The sequence below is a fragment of the Hipposideros armiger genome, unplaced genomic scaffold (assembly GCF_001890085.2).
Source record: "Hipposideros armiger isolate ML-2016 unplaced genomic scaffold, ASM189008v1 scaffold_714, whole genome shotgun sequence".
NCBI lineage: Eukaryota > Metazoa > Chordata > Mammalia > Chiroptera > Hipposideridae > Hipposideros > Hipposideros armiger.
The window spans coordinates 572719-593064 of NW_017732064.1; the positions used below are offsets into that span (position 1 = coordinate 572719).

Sequence of the window (20346 nt, forward strand, 5' to 3'; positions counted from 1 at the left end):
CTGAGATCCAGAAAATTTAAACACTTTGCTCAAGGTCACACAGCTAATAACTGGTGGACTTCGGATTCAAACCCAGGCATTGTAGCTCTTATATAGATATTGCCCCTCAAACTATTCTATGAAATATCTAGTTGTCACCAAGAGCAACTTGTTAACTTTCATAAAGTTCTCGTTGATATGATGCTTGGAATAAAATATTTTAGGCTTTGCAGGCCATAAGGTCTCTGTTGTCACCACTCAGCTCTGCTGTTATGACAGGAAGTAGCCATAAACAAAACGCAGATGGAGGAGAATGGCTGGGTGCCAATAAAATTTTAGTTACACAAACATAGATTTGTACTAGATCATCAGTAGTTAAACATAATTTTTCTTTATTTTAGTTGCAAAAAGCAAGTGATCAATATAGCGAGACCATAAAATATGCTGAGAAGATGCAAGGTCACATGCAAAGTATAATTTAAAGCAGCACAGAAAATAACTTGAGTATTTATAAAGCAGATGTACAGCATAGCATGAGAATTAGATTAGTTATGATAATAAATACATCAGCGTTAATCTAGATAAAAGTCTCAGCTTTGAGCTACTCTGAAATGCACATTTTGTGTACATTACCTCTAAATTTTGCACATTATCCACAAAATACAAGTAGAAAAACGGCATAATTGCCAAATCATCTACTTTTCAAATTTTAAGATTTTATGTAATTGCACCTTCAGATGTTGTTCAGAGATTATATGGTATGTTTTAAATCTATATGTGAGAATAATTATTTTAAAATATACATTTTAAGTTTGAAACTGGAAACGCCAAGTTAAAAGTTACAATTAAAAAGCAAGCAGTGCGGGAGGGGGGTTGTCACTTCGAGGGGTAAAAGTATAACTATTGCACTGTGTTGTACAGCTGAAACTAATTCTAAAAAATGTGTATTTCATAATAAAAAAATAATTAAAAGAAAAAAAAGCAAGCAGGCAGAGCTGAACAACTTCAGAAAAAAATCTCTTAGGTACAAGTTCAGTAAGTCATTCTCTTAATTTCTGTCATACTGCAAAGGAATTTACTTTTCTCTTGTAGTAGCTTGTGAGAATATTTTGGACAATATGAAAAGTCTCATTGATAAGGGATTTATTGTATTCATATTGATACTACTTGCTACTAGAAATATAATTCCTCCTTATAGATAGAGTTGTCTGAATTCATAAAATTAATGATTTTTGTAAGATTTTAATAAAAAAAGATTGTGATAGTCTAAAAGCAATATTTGATAAATACCACATTTTGTTTATCCATTCATTTGTCCAACATTTGGGTTTTTTTGTTTGTTTGTTTTTTTGTTTTTGTTTCTGTTTTTAAAGATTTTTATTGGGGAATTGGAGGGATGGGAACAGTGCTGGGGAATTGGGGGAAGGGGAACAGACAAGTTGCTGTCGTTTTTGTTCTTCAGTCTAGTTGTGGAGGACATGGCTTCACTGGCCTAAGTTGGCACCATCATTGCGCTCTTCCCAGGCGAGGCACATCAGTTGCCGGCTTCTGGACGGCCGCTCACTGCGGCTGATGGCCACTCACGCTGGCTGCTGGCTACACACGGTAGCCCATGGCAACCCACTGCCACAGGGGCTGCAGCCTCCGCCGTCGCCGGTGACTCACAGCAGCCCAGCTCCAGGTTGAGCTGTTGTTCAGCATCTTAGCTGTGGAGGGCAGTGTCACTGGCCCTGATATGTGGGATCCGAACCGGGGCCCTCTGGCGTCCCAAGCCAGTTCTTAACCATTGCGCCACTCGGCCGGCCCCAACATTTGGGTTTTTACAGCTTTGGGATATTGTTAATAATGCTGCTATAAGCACTGGACTACAAATATCTATTTGAGTCTAGAAATTTGAGTAATGATTTGATCTAGAATTCTGAATTTTTCTTGTAATCTAAACCCCTTAGTGAGATTTTGTGAATGAATTATTTTTAATGTTCTTAATTGTTCTCTTTATCAAGAATGATTACTAGGTCATTATGCAAGCATTTCCTGAAAAGAATGTATTTTTCTCTTTGTTGAATGTTTAAAAAGAAAAGAGACGTTAGTACAAAAGTAGAAATGGCTGCTCAATGAGGCCTTACATAGTAACATACTGCTTCTAGCATTTCAAGTTTTTATTTCACAGAAATTGCTGTACCAGGAGCAATGTGTTACACGGAGCCTTGTCATGATGGAGGATGACAGCACACTTTAAAACACACCTTCTGTCAACCGTAGCTCACACCTGACTGACTACACCAAACAAGTTGAAACTTGTCACACACTGTTACTAAGATTCGACACACCGCTTCCCGTATTGAAGATCCCTACTTTCCATTGGATGGCACTCAGCAGCAGCATTTACTGAATTTTGTGATCACAACAGAAAGGCTCCATGTCACACATCACTTCTGGTAAAGCAATTTCTGCTAAATAAAAACATTACCATGTGTCCTCATCCACCTTACTCACCAGATCTGGCACCAAGTGACTTCTGGCTCTTCCCCAAAGTCAGAATGACCATGAAAGGTAAATGTTTTGAATCAAGTCAGGACATTGAAGGAGCCATGACAGCGCAACTAAAGACACTCATGAAAGAGGACTTCCAGAACTGCTTCAGCAAGTGGCAGGAACAACGGGATAAATGTGTTCAAAGCAAGAGGGAGTATTTTGAGGGCAATGTGTCTTTTACTGTAATAATTTTTTGTGTGTGTGGTGAAAAAGCAGTTTATTAAAAGAAAAAGTAGGGCCGGCTGAGTGGCGCGTTGGTTAAGAACTGGCTTGGGACGCCAGAGGGCCCCGGTTTGGATCCCACATATGAGGGCCAGTGACACTGCCCTCCACAGCTAAGCTGAACAACAGCTCAACCTGGAGCTGGGCCGCCATGAGTTGCTGGCAACGGCGTAGGCTGCAGCCCCTGCTGCAATGGGTTGCCATGGGCTACCATGTGTAGCCAGCAGCCAGCGTGAGTGGCCGTCCAGAAGCCGGCAACTGATCCGCCTCGCCCGGGAAGAGCGCAAAGATGGTGCCAACTTGGGCCAGTGAAGCAACGTCCTCCACAACTAGACTGAAGAACAAAAGGACAGCAACTTGTCTGTTCCCCTTCCCCCAATTCCCCAGCGCTGTTCCCATCCCCCAATAAAAATCTTAAAAAAGAAAAGAAAAAGTACCTTTCAAAGAAGGAAAAGCAGGCCTGAGCAGTAGAGTGGCTCAAGGGCCATTATTAGAAGAGAAAGTACACACACTCCAAAGAGTTTGGAGCGAGACTGAGCAAAAGAAGGAGCTCAAAAGGCCTGTAATAAATTTTTTTATTTAAACATTCACCATATTTTATGATCACACCTCATATATTTCATTGTGTGTTCACCACCCAGAGTCAGTTCTCCTTCCATCACCATATATTTAACCTCCTTTTCCCTCTTCTACCACCTCTCACCCCTTTACCCACTGGTAACCACTAAACTGTTGTCTGTGTCCATGAGTATTTGATAAAACCTCTTCTTGTTATTTCCCCTCAGTGGTCAGATTTCCAAATTGGCCTGCATATTTCTGATAGCTCTTTCCTTTTCCCTTTCCTTTCTCCCTCTTAAGCTTTGGCCAAAGAGAGCTAAATCACTTTATATAAATTACTTGTTTATAAATGGGAACTTGTCAACAGCAGGAAGATTTCTATGATATTGTAAAATGCTTTCGTTTGTTTGAGTTTTAAGATAAAGCCTACTTCCAAGGCAAATCTTTGTTGCATTAATTGTTTTTCCATTAATCAGAAAACAACTCGGATGTGAAAAAATATTTGAAAAAGAAAGTGTTGCCTTTAACAAATGGTGTTTTCACAAATATTTGCCGTAAGTTCATAAAAGAGAGCTGCGCCCTCTACTGTTTCTTTAGAAGTATCGTCATGTAAAGTGAAATCTTAGAAAATTAAGTTCAAAATGTTTTCATTTAGAGAACGCTTGAGCTTCCAAAGATGTAAAATTGACCCAGTGTTAACGGAAGGCATTCCTGCCAAGGTTGCAGCGGCAAGAGGTGATGTATGTCCAGGAGCAAAAAGGGGTAAATGGCGTCCCCATCACCTGCTCCCTCTGTACACCTCCAACCTGCCCAGGACCTCCACGAGGCTGAGCAGGAGCCGCACTCTGAGATGGAGACCCCGCGGGGGCCATGGCGGGCACAGTGGTATGAGCACAGGCAGATGCCCTTGCTGGATGTCCAGATGTGACTGGCCCTCTTCCCCTATCTTCAGAACCTTGGGGTCCTAGGGTGCTCAAAGCATGTGGCCCGCTGATTTCCCTCCCCAGTTGCACACCCCCAGCTTTCCCTGCCAGGTAACAGATCTCCATTCCTCCTCCCACCCATGCCTAGCAGCACCCATCTCTTAAATCCCTGCCCTCACAGCAGCCAGCCCCCACCACACTTCACTCCCCCCAGGCCTTCGGTCCTTGGTGGGCCCTAAGACTGGCACCCACTCCCAGGCAGCAACAGGAAGTGCATCTTTCTGGGGTGGAAGGGGAGCTGGGAGACAGAGCTGGGCCCTTTCTGTGGATACACCATTTCCCCAGCCCTCCCTGACTTGTCTTTGAAGTTGTTTCCATGGTGACAGGGCCTGATGTATGCATTATGTATCTATTAGAAATAAAATGCTTGTGGCTAAAAATCACATGTATTGCAAATATTTTGTAAATACAGTCTGTGGAACTATACCTTGTTTCCATATCTGCTCTGTGTAGCTGCAGCATTGCGGCCATCACTACATTCTGACCCAGGGCTGCATAGTGGAGAGCGGTGTTGCCATCCGCGTCCTTTATATCTGGATCTGCTCCAGGTTTTAGTAGGATCGTTGCACACTCTTCTTCCTGGCACTGCACCGCCTGTCAGGATTATGCCAAGAAACAGAAGGTAAATTCTGGGAATTCAAAGTAAAAATTCCACAAGTTTCTCCAATTAGTTATAGCTAAACGACATAAATCAATTTTTATTCTAAATAATTAAATCAAATCCATGTCATGTTCACATAGCTGGCTACCAAGTACCTTCATCAGAGCTGTCCTGTTTCTGTCATCACAGGAGTTCATCAAACATTTTCTCTCTGCTAGAAGGGTTACCACTTCCGGGTGGCCACAGGTGCAGGCCAGATGCATAGCAGTCCTGTGAGAGCGAGAGGACTCTTTAGGACATTACAGGGCACTGTCTCAGACATCAGTTCTGCATGCAACTGTGAACGTGAAATGCTACGCCTAGGCCTTCAAAACCAATATGGCATTTGCTCCTGCACAAAGTACAGTATTTATGAGCTCTTGTCACTCACCACATTAATGAAAGAGCAGCCTATGTGACTAGAGAGAGCAAGGCCTGGGGATTCAGCTCACCTCAGGTTTGATCCTACTTTAACTCTGTCACTTGTTAGCTCTCCCTTAGCCTTGGTGGGCCTCCATTTCCTCATCGACAACATGGGGATAAAGCCAGTTGTTACCTCACAGGACACCGTTGTTTAAATTGGAATCTATTGTAGTAATCAAAGTGTTTACTACAGTTTCTAGAATAAAACAGAGCTCAATAACTGTTAGATAATATTACCATCATTATTATTATTACTACTATTTCACAAAGACAGCATTTCAATTAAGGAAAATGATATCATTCTACCTACTTTGCAGAAATGTTTTAAGGATTAAAAAGAACACTGCTTTTCAATGATTCTAAGATGCTTATTTTCTCACATTTTAACTTCTCTGACTTTGGAATGCAATTTATAATTCAGAATGTCTTATAATTATAATTGGCATCATTTTAAAAAATATCTTATAGGTACATACAAGAGTGGGCATCCTACCATTCATGGTGCCTTATATGAAGTGAAATAATTGTATATACAACAGACCTATTGTCATTCTAGTCATGTAGTTGGCATTTAAATAAATTTTAGTTCTTAAAAGCATTGTGGGGAAACAGGATAAAATAACAAAGCAAAATAAGACAATTTTTTTTTTAAGTAACTCATATTGTGATTTTCAAGAAACTTTAAGCCAAAGGAAACTTGGGATCCAAATGAATAGGGAGGGCTCCTTTTATTCAATATTTATATTTATAGATTATATGAAAACCACATGTTTTCAATGATCAATATTAGTACTTACTACTATTGCACACTTTCAAAAGTACAAGTCCGGTTATCTTTTACAATGTCCTAACTGCAGAAATCCTTTTGTTTGAAAGGAAGTAGGAAAAGCTTCAATTGAGATTGGGTCCTAATATTTCCATTTAAATTTTTTCATTTGGCTCATACTGGGCAACATGAAATTCTTAAGGATGAAAAAGGCCTAAGAGATAGATTGAAAGGGCCCTGAGTAGACTATGACTGCTACATAATAGGTATTTAGGCTATATTTGATGAGCAAATGAATTGAAAGAATGGATAACTACAGTTGGAGAGTTCAATATTTTTAAAGAAAAATTTTATACAGTAAAGCAATACTTCTGCAATAGTAATAATCATTTGTATTTGCTATTTTTGATTTTTGATTTTCATAAGGACACAACTAAAATGATTCATCAAAAATTATTTAATATTATAGGTAATAAAGCTATATATAATAAAAAACATAAGTGTATATAGCTCTATATATATAAACTGTATAGGCACAGATAAAAAGATTGCTTTTACTTCTGAAGAGGTTAAAAGTTGTCAGAAAATACTAATAAATCTTCAAAAAGAATTCAAAGAAATTAGGAAAGTGAGAAATTATTTTTATCTGTGCAAGTTCATATTTCTGGCAATAATGAAATACAGTATTCCCCAGGATTATTTCATTAATAATAAACTTCTACTAGAATTTCTATATATGTTCACTGTAGAAGTCAGATTTTTTTAGAAAGGAAAAGAAAATTTCACTTACAATAAAAATGCTCAGATAGGGGCCGGCCGAGTGGCGCGATGGTTAAGAACTGGTTTGGGACACCAGAGGGCCCCAGTTCAGATCCCACATATGAGGGCCAGTGACACTGCCCTCCACAGCTAAGATGCTGAACAACAGCTCAACCTGGAGCTGGGCTGCCCTGAGTCGCCGGCAATGGTGTAGGCTGCAGCCCCTGTGGCAGTGGGTTACCATGGGCTACCATGTGTAGCCAGCAGCCAGCGTGAGCGGCCAGCAGCCACAGTGAGCGGCTGTCCAGAAGCTGGCGACTGATCTGCCTCGCCCAGGAAGAGCGCAATGATGGTGCCAACTTGGGCCAGTGAAGCAACGTCCTCCACAACTAGATTGAAGAACAAAACGACAGCAACTTGTCTGTTCCCCTTCCCCCAATTCCCCAGCACTGTTCCCATCCCCCCAATTCCCCAATAAAAAAAAACCTAAAAAAAAAAAGCTCAGATATCAATTTTATCACATTTTGCACATATTTTTGGCTAATATAGGATCATAATCTGTGTGTGTATATAATCAAGCCAATGTTTTTTCTCCCTTTCTGATCTACCAAAGTACATCTATCTTTGTATGTCAACATATATTTATTATCCATACCACTTTCAATGGTCACATATTATTCCCTCCTATGGATGCACTGCAATTTATTTATGAAATCCGTTTATATGAGTTCTTCATAATACATTGATATTGTAAGTAGTGCTGAGAAAAGCAAATTGTATGTAATTTAATTATTTCATAAAGATATTTTAGTATAAATAAAATTGATGGGTAAAGGGAATATACACTTTTTAAATGTGGTATTTATCACCAAATTGCCTATTTGAAAAGTCAAAAGCAACTTAAACTTGAAGCAGCAGTATTAAGTACCTTATCTTCACAAACTTTGTGGATGGAAAAGGTTATTTCATTTCTCTTTTAACTTAAATTCCTTTTCTTACCAGGGACACTAAATATTTTTGTCTATATCCATTGGTCACTTGTAGATATATAAAAAGAACTTGGTCCAGTTTCAAATTTGAGGGGTTTTTTTGTTGTTGATTTCAGAGACTTCTCTGTAAAATGAAGATTCACTTTTTATCTGATATGCATACATTGTAAATAATTTCCAAGTACATTTTCTTATATTTTGTTAATATTGTTTTCTGATATACAGAGGGTTCTGATTTTTTACATTGCCCAACCAACTTCCATAACTCTTACTTTCGAAGTCTGTGTCAACAACAAAAATGTAAAAATAGGCATTTGTGTTTTCTTCTGATACTTTCCTCATTTTGTATATTTCACATTTTTAATCTATAGTCCATCTGGAACTTATTTCTGTGATATAAAAATCTCACTAATTTTCTCCAAATACTAACAGGTATTTCTCCATCATTCATGAGTAATTCATCTTTTCTACTAACGTGAAATGTCACCAGTATCAAGTTCTAAAGTCTTTCATATATTCGGGTGTTTGGGCATTTTCTGTTGTGTTCCAATCATGTATCTATCTTTTCTGCAATTAGTAAAAAAATAATTTGTGAAAATTTACAGTACATGTTGACATGAAGAAGGGCAAATCTTTGTCCACCATACAAAATATTTCTTAATTTCATCACAACAATAAAAGAGAGAGCACATGCAATTCAAAAACTGTAAAACCATATTTTAATTGCCTTATGTAAATTGATAAATATAGGAAGAGCACACATTTTGAGAAAATGAGTCTGCTTATTCAAGATAACAGCCACCTTCCCATTTCTAGGTTCTCTTCTAAGGTCCCTCAACAAAGACCACACATACGTAAGTGTACACTGATACAAAATGGATAACGGATATTATTTGAAGAAATTTTTAGCCCACAAGTTAACCTATTTTGGGAATTATTTTTCTCATTATGCACTTTTCTATAGTATTTAACATTATGGTCTAAAATTGTGAACATCAAAAATAAAATGCTGTGTATATTTATTTTCATTTCTATTATTGATATTTAGTTAAATGTTTTAAACTTGTAAGTCAAGTGCTCTAGAAGGGGAATGATGAGTGATGGGTCCTTGAGGTTTCGTTTCTGCTGCTCCCGGAGTCGGCCTGGGCACTGGACCCCAGGTAGGGTCCCCACTGCGGAGGGAAGGCAGCCCAGCGCCATGGGTGACAGCAGGGCTAGACTCCGCCCGGATGAGCCTGGGCAGGTGAGCCCTTCTCCCAGGTCCTCCGCCTCCTCCCGGCCCGCCTGTGGCCCTGGCCTCACAGGCCCTCTCACCGCTTCCTCCGGTCTCTGTCATTCAAGCTCTCTGGACAGAGCGAGAGAAGCCTGATGCGTTCCCCCTGGCAGGCAGCTTTGTGGATTTTTCTGAGATCTTTGTCTTGGATGTGGTATCTGGCTCCAGCCTTAGGCATCCTGCCAACAACATTGCTCTGTGAGCTGTTTAAGAAGCCCAAAGGCAACACACCCTTCCAAACCACAAAGCCAAAAATCTTCTTCAGGTCAAAGCCTAAGGGCTTTGGAACCTCCTCTGCAGTTCATAGGCTTTTCAGTCTCCTGAGCCCAACCAACAGTAGACTCCAAAGTAGCCAACTGCCTCTCGCCACAATATTCCAGCAGGGCAGTCAGGCAGTTCGGACTCTCTCAGCCCAGAATGGCTTTAACCAAGAAGTGGTGCAGGAGTCACCATTGATGTGACTGAGCATACGCACAGAGGCCCGGTGGCCAAGGTCAAGGGTACCCAGAGCTCAAGTGCAAATCCCAGGTGTCTCAAATCTCAGAAGTTGCTTGTGGGCAGTGCTGGATTCCCTTCAGACCTTGGTGGGCATGGGCCCAGTCTTTTGCTGGGTCCTATGAGCAAAATGATATTGGAAATTTCATTTCCTCAATTAGGAAAGCAGATCTGTAAGAGACACAGAACTTAGGAAAAGCAAAAGACATAAATGAGAAAAGAAAAAATCGTTATGTACCCTAAAAATGTGAAATCTATTAATATCCATTTATAAAACAGAAAAGCATTTGAAAGCCTGGTTCCCAAATATAACTCTTCTGTATTTTCAAATGTTCTATTTTGAACCTTAAAATCTATCACCTAGAAAAATGATTACCTTAAATAAAAAAGCTACTTTAAAAAAATTACAGTATACTTTGTATTTACCTGCTTTTTGAATAAGGCCTGTGAACATAAAAATCGATTTCACTATTCAGTACATATGTTAAGAAAGAAAGAAAGCTTGCTCCTTTTGCCATGCAATTTCACCAGTATATTCAATCTAGAATGGCCAGAAAAGATCTATCTCCCCATTCTTTTACTTGGTAGTATATTCACATCAATTTGTGACAACTGTACCAGTATTATTACAGCTGATCCTTGATTTTCATACATTTTGCAAGCCACCTTAAATTTGTCACTTAAATCCTTCAACTGAGTTTACATTAAGTTAATCAGTGCATGAATAACCACCCTACTGACAGTTCATTTTTGGCAGCATCAAAACATTTGTCTGTACAATGATTTTGCCAATACTTGAGTATTTCATCATATTTTTCTCCTTATAATTCTGCGTGAAAAAATATAAAAATGAATTTACCAACACTAAGAAGCATAGATCATATAAACATAATACAATTATTAAACATAGACATCATTAGACATTCTGAGCAAAATCCTTACATCAAGTGAAATAATAAATTTAAAGAGAATATATAAAACATTAGAAAGAAATAATGGAAGAGTATAGCTAAAAAATCAAGGATAAATCAGTAATAAGTTTGACAACTTTCTTGGGATGAATCCCTTACATTACAACACACTAAGACTACTGTTAGATTTTTATGCTTTTAAATTCCATTTACATTTGAACCTAAAAAGCTATGAACTAGTAATAATTTCACCTTAATAACTATGTAAGCTTGCCATCTAGTGGTAAAAGTACCTACTTACTGTCTTTCTAATCTATCATTTCAGAAGGAAAGAATCCAACTTTTGCTATTGTGTTTATCTGAGTTTTCAGAAATGGATTACAACAACAATAAAGACTATTTCTGCTGCTCCAGGAGACTATTTTGCCCCTTTTCTCACAAGCACTGAGTCCAAGTTTTTGGCAGTGCTTCTATACATTTTGTACCTCCTAAGAAGTATATAGGGCTGTTTCCAAGTGTAGGAATTTTTAGACCTTTAAAATTTGGCAAGTGACGATTTCTACATGACACACTATTTTACTATAGATGAAGAGTATTTTTCAGATTATGGTCCCAGGATTATAGTTATTGTTATGGAAACTCTTGACTACTGGGATAAAGATGCTAGGCCAAAAGTGGACAAATGTCTGGCAGATTTTAAAAACAATGACTATGCAGTACAACTCTCACATAGTTTTGGCTATGAGAATATGTGCAATATATGGAAGATAACACACAAGATGTACATGACAAGAATGCTTTCATAAACAGTAATTCCAATTTTTTGTGGATTTTCCACTTTTTATGTATGATATGAATATTTCATCATTCCATTAAATCATTTCTTCCCAGGCCTTCATTCAGACCAGGGGACTTCTTCTTCAAACCATAAGAAGATGACCCTATTCTTGTTAGGAGGCCTGGTCGAAGGTGTGAAATCCCTCTAATGGTGTACAAACAGGCATTCATATGTTTTGATCAGTATACTGCAATATTAGAAAACACTATTCATAACATCGTTGTTGCATCAACAGCTATGTTCCTTGTTTCCTTGGTGTTCATTCCTCATTCACCATGTTCCTGGTGGGTACCTTTTGCCATTGCTTCTGTGATTGGGGAGTAACCAGTTTCACGGCATTCTGGAGCACCAGTCTCGATGCCATATCCGTGATCAGTCTGGCCATTTGTATAGGGTTTTCTTTCCATTTTTCTGCACACATTTCCTATGCATCTGTTTACGGTGTTTAGCCCTCAGTAAGCCTAAAACAACTGAGGCATTGTGTATGCTAGGCTTCCCAGTGTCACAAAATGCAACTTCAACAGTAACCGGGCATGTGTTTTATCTGCCGCTAAGGCATACATTTTCAGGACATTTTTTACGATTATGTTTCCTGTTATGGTATTTGAGGCTGCTTGTGGCCTAATTTTTATTCCACTGTTTTTAACCTTTTTTTGAAGGTTCGTTTGAATATCCGCTAGCAAATCAAAGACCAATTACAGAATGCCTGATTGCCCCAATTCAAACTGATAAATAATGCACAACTAATAATAGACTAATAGGGGGAGGAGGGTGGGTCACTGCATAAATTATATCAATATCTAACCACTATGCTGTACACCTGAAACTGTTATAATACAAAATTATATTGAATGTCAACTGTTACTGAAATAAACAAATAAATAGGAAAACAAATAGTCAATAAACTAAAAACAAAGGCATGTTTTCCTTGGCTTGGAAATTCCATTTTATAATGTTATTTAAAATATCCTGAGAAAAAATAGTCTTACATTAAAATATCTTTACTGTTAGGAAGTGTTGTCATCTTTATTATTATTATCTATACCACCAAGTATAAAGTATAACTTTCCAGTTATTTTTTCCTTTTATTTTTTCATTAGAAGTTTATGCCTGGAATTCAAGTATTTTATATGTTATACTATAAATGGAATATTATTTTCATTGTACTTCCTATATGCATGATCATGTACAAGTTCAACTTCCTTTTTCTCCCAGCCTGGGGCTGTGCTATGTATTTTCTTAATGGTACATTTTGATGAACTGAAGTTTTTTAAAGTTTCGAAATCTAATTTATTTTCTTCTTTAAAAATTTTGCCTATTCTAAGATTACAAAAATAATTCATCTCTGTATTTTTCTCAAAGCTAATAGTTTTAACTTTACATTTGATCCATAGACCTGTGTTTGTCGGAAAGTATGGATAGAGATTTGTTTTCTTTCTATAATAGTTATCTAGTTGTTCCAGCATCCTTAGTGAAAAGACGATCCTTTCACTAATTAACTTGGATTAATTTGGCACCTCAAAGAATCAATTGACAATTTATGTGTGGTTTTATTTCTGATCACTGCTTGTCCATAAAAGCCAGTACCACACTGCCTTGATTACTAAAGCTGTATAGTAGTAATTCTTGAAATTAGGTTGTATAAGTTGTCCAACATTTTTCTTCTTTTCCAAATTGTTTTTGCTACTCTAAGGTCTTTGCAATTAGATGTTCATTTTAGAATCACTTGTCAATTTATCGAAAGAAGGCTTCTGGGGTCATGATTGAGGTATGGTTAATCTACAGATTAATTTGGGGAAAATACCTATTTTAGCAATATGGAATCTTCCAATCTATGAACATAGTTTATCTTTCCATTTCTTTATTTCTTCTTTAATCTATGTCAAGAATATCTTTTATAGATTTTGGCAGATTTATTTCTAAGTATTTTTATTTTTACGGCATTTTTTTCTATTCTTTTATTTTAATTTTTATTAAATTTATTGGGGTAACAGACATTTTAAATAATAATATTATTAATATAAAATTTAATATTAACTTTAAATTATTTTTCCATTTTTCCTAGTACATAAAAACTATATTTTTCCTAATATATAAAAACACAATTGATTTTGGTATACTTACCTTATATTGTATTACCTGGTTAGGTTCATTTATTAGCTCTTGCAGGACTAATAAATGTAGTTTATCTATGCAATTATGTAAAGGTCACATAAAGGCTATGTATTTATTAATTTATTTTTGGAGAAAAAATTAAACCTATTTATTTTTAAAAACAAGACCACTAGAAAAATATATCACAGTCCTGAAACAGCAGACAGGTTATATTATCACTTCAAGTAATAAACTGGTAAAAAGACAACAAGGTCCTTACCAAAACAGTCAAGTGCCAGAGCTGGAGCAGGAACACTACGTGTGCAAAGGCCCCAAGCAAAAGTAGTATTTGGTAATCGGGGGCTGCCCCTCTTTTGCTCTAAAGGAGCCACAGCTCACCCTGAGCTGCTGACTTTTTCTCCTTTGACCTTCCTTGTTGCCAAGGGATTGTCTCAGTAGGGCTATGTTATTTCAGGGGGCTAAGTAAACAATGCTGGATATATAGATTTCATTCCTGAAAACCAGGATTTTTTCAAATTTGGTACTTTATAACTCATTAAGTAGCCAACAGTTCCTTTCACTGTTCTTTCCTGGGTACTGGTATAATATAGCACAATCAAAATCCTTTCTCCCTTCAAGGAAGAATGTCACTGCAAGATTGTCCTGTCTCTGTGCTGCGAACAGCCTCGGGGCCCATCATGGCAGCCAGTGAAAGGGAAGGTCTGCTTCCCATACCCAGCGTGACATCACCTCTCGTGTTTTTGAGACCTCCAGGCTGAAAGACATGATGTGTGAGAATTTTAAGAAATGTACACCCACGTCTAATGGCCAGAAATGGTTATCCAAAGGAACATTTCAAAGTTCTTATCTAAACTACTTCTCCCAACTCCACATCTTAAATCAACTTCATGCCCTTGTATGTCAGACAAAACCAAACAAAACAAAAGACCCAGAAACCTTTCTTCCCCTTTAAATTAATGACCTCACGTACTTTGTTTTACAGCTTGTGGAAAACGGTGTGGTGATGCTTCTGGTAAACAGGAGGTTGGCAACAAACAGAAACACCTCTCCTCACACTCCAGCAGATCATTGGCAGGTTAGAGGAACCTGTCAGCCTGTTGGTACCTGTGGACTAAGAAGAATCTGGTACCTGATGCTCTGAGTTGGTACAAGGGAGATGGCTACTGCCAGGATAAGCACTTGCCACAAGAAATTGAGGCTCTCAAAAACTCTCTGACCCAAATTCTAAACCGTTTTTTTCCATTTCATTTTCTACGATTAAAACATAAAAGAACCAGTGTCTACAGGCAAGTGACATATGCCTTAAATTTGCTGCCATCCTTAATTTTTTCACTCATAATTTGCTTTAAAGGCCGAAATTCTCATTCTTCTTAAATAGATTCCTGCCTTCAGCCCTGATGGCCAATGACAAAGACTTCTGTTTCTGAGTGGATGGATGAGAGAGACTCCTTCATGTTCTAGGTCATGGTTAGAATGAGGTTCATGTGGTCATCCACACACTTAGTCACACAACTCTCCAGCTGCCACGTCACCTGAAGCTCTTTACTCCCGGCATCTATTGAATCTTTACCTTTGTTGTTGCAATGCATGGTGCACCAGGCCAGGCGGTGCTGGCACTTCTCCAGCTCGCTGTTCACCAGGGCCTGGGCTTCAGCCAGAGGCGCATTGCGTTGCTCAGTGCACTGGTGCACCGACAGCATGGTCACTTGGCTGTCTTCACAGCAGCCAGCGCTGCATGGGAACATGAGGCCCTGCATCTTCTGGATGTTCTCTCTCTCTCTGTAGACTCTTCACCATGGAGTCCACTGCCTCCTACACCCGAAGCTGCTGCAGCTCTGCCATGGTGCCCCCTCACTGCACCCAGCCACTCTGGGGCCAACATGGACTCCATGCACGGGTCCCCATAAAGGCCATTTTATTTCTTCCTATATAATCTTTCTTACTTGCCTTATTTTACTGGCTTGAAATGTCCAGAAAAATGTGAGGAAACATACTAAGATGTTTCACTGCCTTGCTCACAACTCTACGGTAAACATGTTCAATATCTCATCAAGTATAATAATCACCTGAAGGTATTTCAGAGCTGTTTCTATCAGGTTGAGGAAGCTTCGTTCTACTCCTAATTAGCTGAGATGTTTTGTCATGAATAGGTATTGAATTTTGTCCTATAACTTTTGTCCATCTTTTAACATTATCATGTCCATTTTCAATTTTAATCTGATTGTGACAATTTATGTTGAATGATTTTTTAATGTTACACCAACCTTGCATTCCTAGGATGACTCACATTTGGTCAGGCCATATTATTATTTTCAAATATTGTTCTTTGTTTTGTGAATATTTTATCAATGATATTTGTTCCTGTGATCATGAGGGATATTGGTCTGCAATTCCCTTTTCTTGTAATGTCTTTTTCAGGTTTTGATATCAGGGTTATGCTGCCTTCAAGAAATGAGCTGCTAAATAACCTTCCTCTTCTATTTTCTGAAATATATATGATTAATATCATTTCTTCATTTTTCCCTTAAATATTTGGTAGAGTTAACTTGTGAAGTTACCTGTCCATGTTTTTCTGGGAAGGCTTTTTATTTCAAATTCACTTTCTTTAACAAATATAAAGCCATTCAAATGTGTTTCTTACTGGGTCAGTTTAGGTATGTTTTCTCATACAAGGAATTGACCCATTTTTCTAAGTGTTCAATTGATTATTTTTTTAATCATCATTTTAAAGCCTCTAGTGATATCCCCTGTGCAATTCTTGATATTGGTCATTTGTATTACAACCCTTTTATTTCTTGATCAAAGGATTATCGATTTTATTATATTTTTCCAAGAATCAAATTTTGGCTTCAATAATTTTCTCTATTTCTCGATTCACTAATTCATAGACTTCTACTTTTTATTTCTTCTTGTTTTCTACTTTAATTTTCATTTTCAAGCTTTGTAAGGTGGTAGGTACACCATTAATTTAAACTTTTCTTCTTTTCTCAGAAAGCTTTCAATGCTATAAATTTCCTTTTAAATGTAGTTTTATCTATACCCACAAATTTTTATATATGTGTTCCTTACCATTCATTTCAAAATAAGTTCCCATTTCCCTTGTGATTTCTTCTTTGATCAATGCTTTCTTTGACCAATAAAACACGGCCTTCATTTTCTTTTCCTTTTTCAAGGATACTTTAACTAGACATAGAATTCTAGGTCAAGAGCGTTTCCTTTCAGCACTTTAAAAACATCATTCCTCAGGCCGGCCAAGTGGCACAATGGTTAAGAACTGGCTTGGGATGCCAGAGGGCCCGGTTCAGATCCCACATATGAGGGCCAGTGACACTGCCCTCCACAGCTAAGATGCTGAACAACAGCTCAACCTGGAGCTGGGCTGCCTTGAGTCACCGGTAACAGCGTGGGCTGCAGCCCCTGCTGCAGTGGATTGCCATGGGATACCGTATGTAGCCAACAGCCAGCATAAGCGGCCAGCAGCCGCAATGAGCAGCCATCCAGAAGCCGGCGACTGATCTGCCTCGGCCAGGAAGAGCGCAATGATGGTGCCAACTTGGGCCAGTGAAGCAACATCCTCCACGACTAGATTGAAGAACAAAACGACAGCAACTTGTCTGTTCCCCTTCCCCCAATTCCCCAGCACTGTTCCCATCCCCCCAATTCCCCAATAAAAATCTTAAAAAAAAAAACAAAAACATCATTCCATTGTTTTCTGGATGCAGTGCTTGGATTGGAATTCAGCCTTTCCTGTTACGTTGTTCTTCTCCATAAAATCTGCCCCTTTTTTGTCTACGTACTTTTGAGATTTTCTTCTTTATTATTGGTTTTCAGGAATTTGACTATGATATGGTTGTATACGGCGTATTTTCTATTCAACCTTCTCAGTTATCTTTGAGCTTTAGGACGTGTTTGATATTTTCCATCATATTTGGAAATATTTTAGCCTTTATTTCTTCAAATGTTTTTCTGTCACATTGTCTGTCTCCTTTCCTTCCTGTGCTCCAATTACAAAAAGGTTCTTGCTATTTTTAGTAGGTTTATAAAATGGTAATATTCTTCAATTTTGACATTTTACTACTAATCAATTTGAATTTGTTGACACCTTCCATCTATCAACAGACACCCAGGCTGCCTCCACATCTTGGCCATTATGAACAATACTATAATAAATACATGGATGCACGTGTTCCTTCAAAGTAACTTTTTTGGTTTATTCAGATAAACACCCAGAAGTGGGATCAGCCACTCCCTATGACCAGCAGGGTACTTTCTGGGAGCAGCTACAAAGTGATCCATGATGAGTTGTGACCTGTGCTGGACCTGGAGGTGTGTGGGAGAGGCCACCCTGCAAACTGAGGGTGGCTGCCAACAGTACCAAGTATGGGGTCGCTCTGGAAAAAGCCAGGACACTCTGAGGCCTGTGTCCAGCTGCTCGCTTCCCTAAGGTTCAGCCACTGATAAAGCCTCATGTGGTAGGGAGTTTGGTGTGGCAGGGTCTCAGTGAGTCACCAGGGTGGAGCAACAGAGATCACCAGACCAATTCAGATTCAGATTTGGCCATAGGCATGGGGGAGGGCTCAACACAGAAAAGAAGCTGCCTGCTAGCTGCTTGGGAAGAAGACCCCACACAAGGGAAATGGCAATTATCCCTCCAGTCCTCACCCAGGAGCCACACAATTCAGTCTTTCCCTGTATATCACTGATGCCCCTGGAGTCACTGTGCCTCCACCAGAGCCCAGATTGAGTGCCTGCAAGCAAGTGAGTCTGTGCATGGGCCTTTTAAGAGGACCTCTGGGTTTCCCACAGACTTTCATCCCAGACGGTCAGAATCCCCCGTTTTTCCCAGCCCGTGTTGTCAGGGCTCTTTTCCCGGCACCAGTACTCTGGGCTGGGGAGCCTGGTATGGGGCTGGGGTCCCTTAGTCCTCCAGGTGGAACCTCTGTGGCCGAGATATCCCTCCCAGTGTTCGACCACCCCAAGGAGGTTTGGGGCCAGGCTGTTTCATGTCTCTGCCCCTCCTACCAGTCTCTACATGGCTTCTCCTTTATATCCTTAGTTACACAACTTCTGTTTAACTAGACTTCAGATGATTCTCCAGGTTGACTGTTCTATATTTTAGGTGTAATTTTGATGTTCTCACGGAATGAAGCAAGCACAGCATTGATGTACTCCACCATCTTGGATCTGCTCCCATGTAGCTTTTCTATATAACACATACATTAAAACCATGTGAAACATTCCCAGGAGATAAACACTAGGTAATTAACATTTATCTCAAAGCTGGCTTCTATCCAAATCATTGCTCTGCATTTATTAAGCAAGAAAATTATCTTAAGTAGCTTTGACATACAGCACTCAGTTAAACCAAACTGGGTACTCAAAGTAGAAAAAGAAAAGCAAACCAATAACTATATAGTCTCTTAAATCATCACCATCTACATTTAGCCTGAAGTCAATGCAACTGCTAGGAGTTTCCCAACCTGAGATTAGGGCTGCCTTCCAAACCTTAAAAGAAAATGAAAACAGCAATATTGTTTTCAAACAATTATAATACTTATGATCAATTTGTAAACTAAAACGACTCCTCCTGTCTTTTGGACTCAGTATGGTAATGGTTTTCCTTTTTTGTTCATGTAGTTCCTATTAAAGAGCCTAGTACTTCAGGATGAAAATCCTGAACCTTCATAATAGACTCTGCTTCAAATGAATATGATCCTAAACACCTAGGCAAGAGTTTTTATCAAATTAATGGAATTTGTAACTATAACATGAAATAAAATGCAGTATATCTGAAGTTACAAATGCGTTAAGCCAAAACATTTAACTCTATATTTGTGGAGTGGTACACAGAATTGCCTTTTCACAGTATCTTAAGCGAGGTCTGAGGCAGACACTGCAGGCAGGTGGAGGCGCTGAGGAGCTTGGCTGTTGCAGATGTGTGGTGGCAAAGGAACATGTCTGGTGGCTTTAAAACCCTAAGGAGAAAAATCAACAGTTCATTACTATGGTCACTCTCTTAGAACTTCTTGGGGGAGAACCTAAATGAAAGCAGGGTAGTTAATCTAGGTTTACATCAATAAAATCTCTCCATTTTAAGCTCCTCCTATGTCACTCAGGGCACCTGCTTAGGTACCATCCACCCAGAAATGAAAGGTAAAAGCTGTTCCCTAGAAAGCAAAACATTCATTTTGCTTCACAATGCTGAGTACTAAAAAGGGCATTAAAATGCAGAAAATTGTTCCATCTAAATCGGCCCACTTACTTGGCAATTCATATCTTACTGGAGAAGGACTTCGACTTTGAGATATCTGGAAAATATAAACGTGTAATGTGAGTCACACCATAGATGGAACTCGATAGGTGAATCCTTTTGGCACTTGTTTCCTAAAAACCAGCTAACTAGTTGTTCTGAGACGCTTTAGAACTATGCTTTTTTCCCCCCACCAAGGTTGACCACTGTGATTCCTCTTTAACTTCCTGAAGTAAATGGGCACTTAATTTAGTTTAAATTATATTAATTACAATCTGGGTTCAGTGGCCTAGTTTTTGTTACTTTTGTTATTGTTGTTTTGTTTTTGTTTTTGTTTAGATTTTATTGGGGAATTTGGGGAGGGGAACAGCGTTGGGGAATCGGGGAAGGGGATCAAACAAGTTGCTGTCTTTTTGTTCTTCAGTCTAGTTGTGGAGGACGTCGCTTCACTGGCCCATGTTGGTATTATCATTGCGCTCTTCCCGGGTGAGGCAGATCGGTCACCGGCCTCTGGACGGCCTCTCACGGTGGCTGCTGGCCGCTCACGCTGGCTGCTGGCTACACACGGTAGCCCATGGCAGCCCACGGCAGCCCACTGCAGCAGGGGCTA

At 39.0% G+C, this 20346-nt stretch overlaps 1 protein-coding gene and 1 pseudogene across 4 annotated transcripts in view; both read right to left on the minus strand.

Moving 5' to 3' along the window:
- Window positions 1-8624: 8624 nt before the first annotated feature.
- Window positions 8625-20346, minus strand: part of SPATA18 (spermatogenesis associated 18) — a 49213-nt gene continuing 37491 nt past the window's right edge. For 2 of the 4 annotated variants that reach the window (XM_019627129.1, XM_019627128.1), the window contains one exon: window positions 8625-9741. In XM_019627129.1, coding sequence (XP_019482674.1) covers window positions 9661-9741 — 81 coding nt within the window. In that variant the 3' untranslated portion in view covers window positions 8625-9660. Of the gene's footprint in view, window positions 9794-18000; window positions 19462-19748; window positions 19795-20346 lie in introns of those variants that run through there. The other 2 variants (XM_019627130.1, XM_019627131.1) reach the window with 2 other exon arrangements.
- LOC109373368 (protein FAM136A pseudogene) lies at window positions 13477-15879 on the minus strand (annotated as a pseudogene).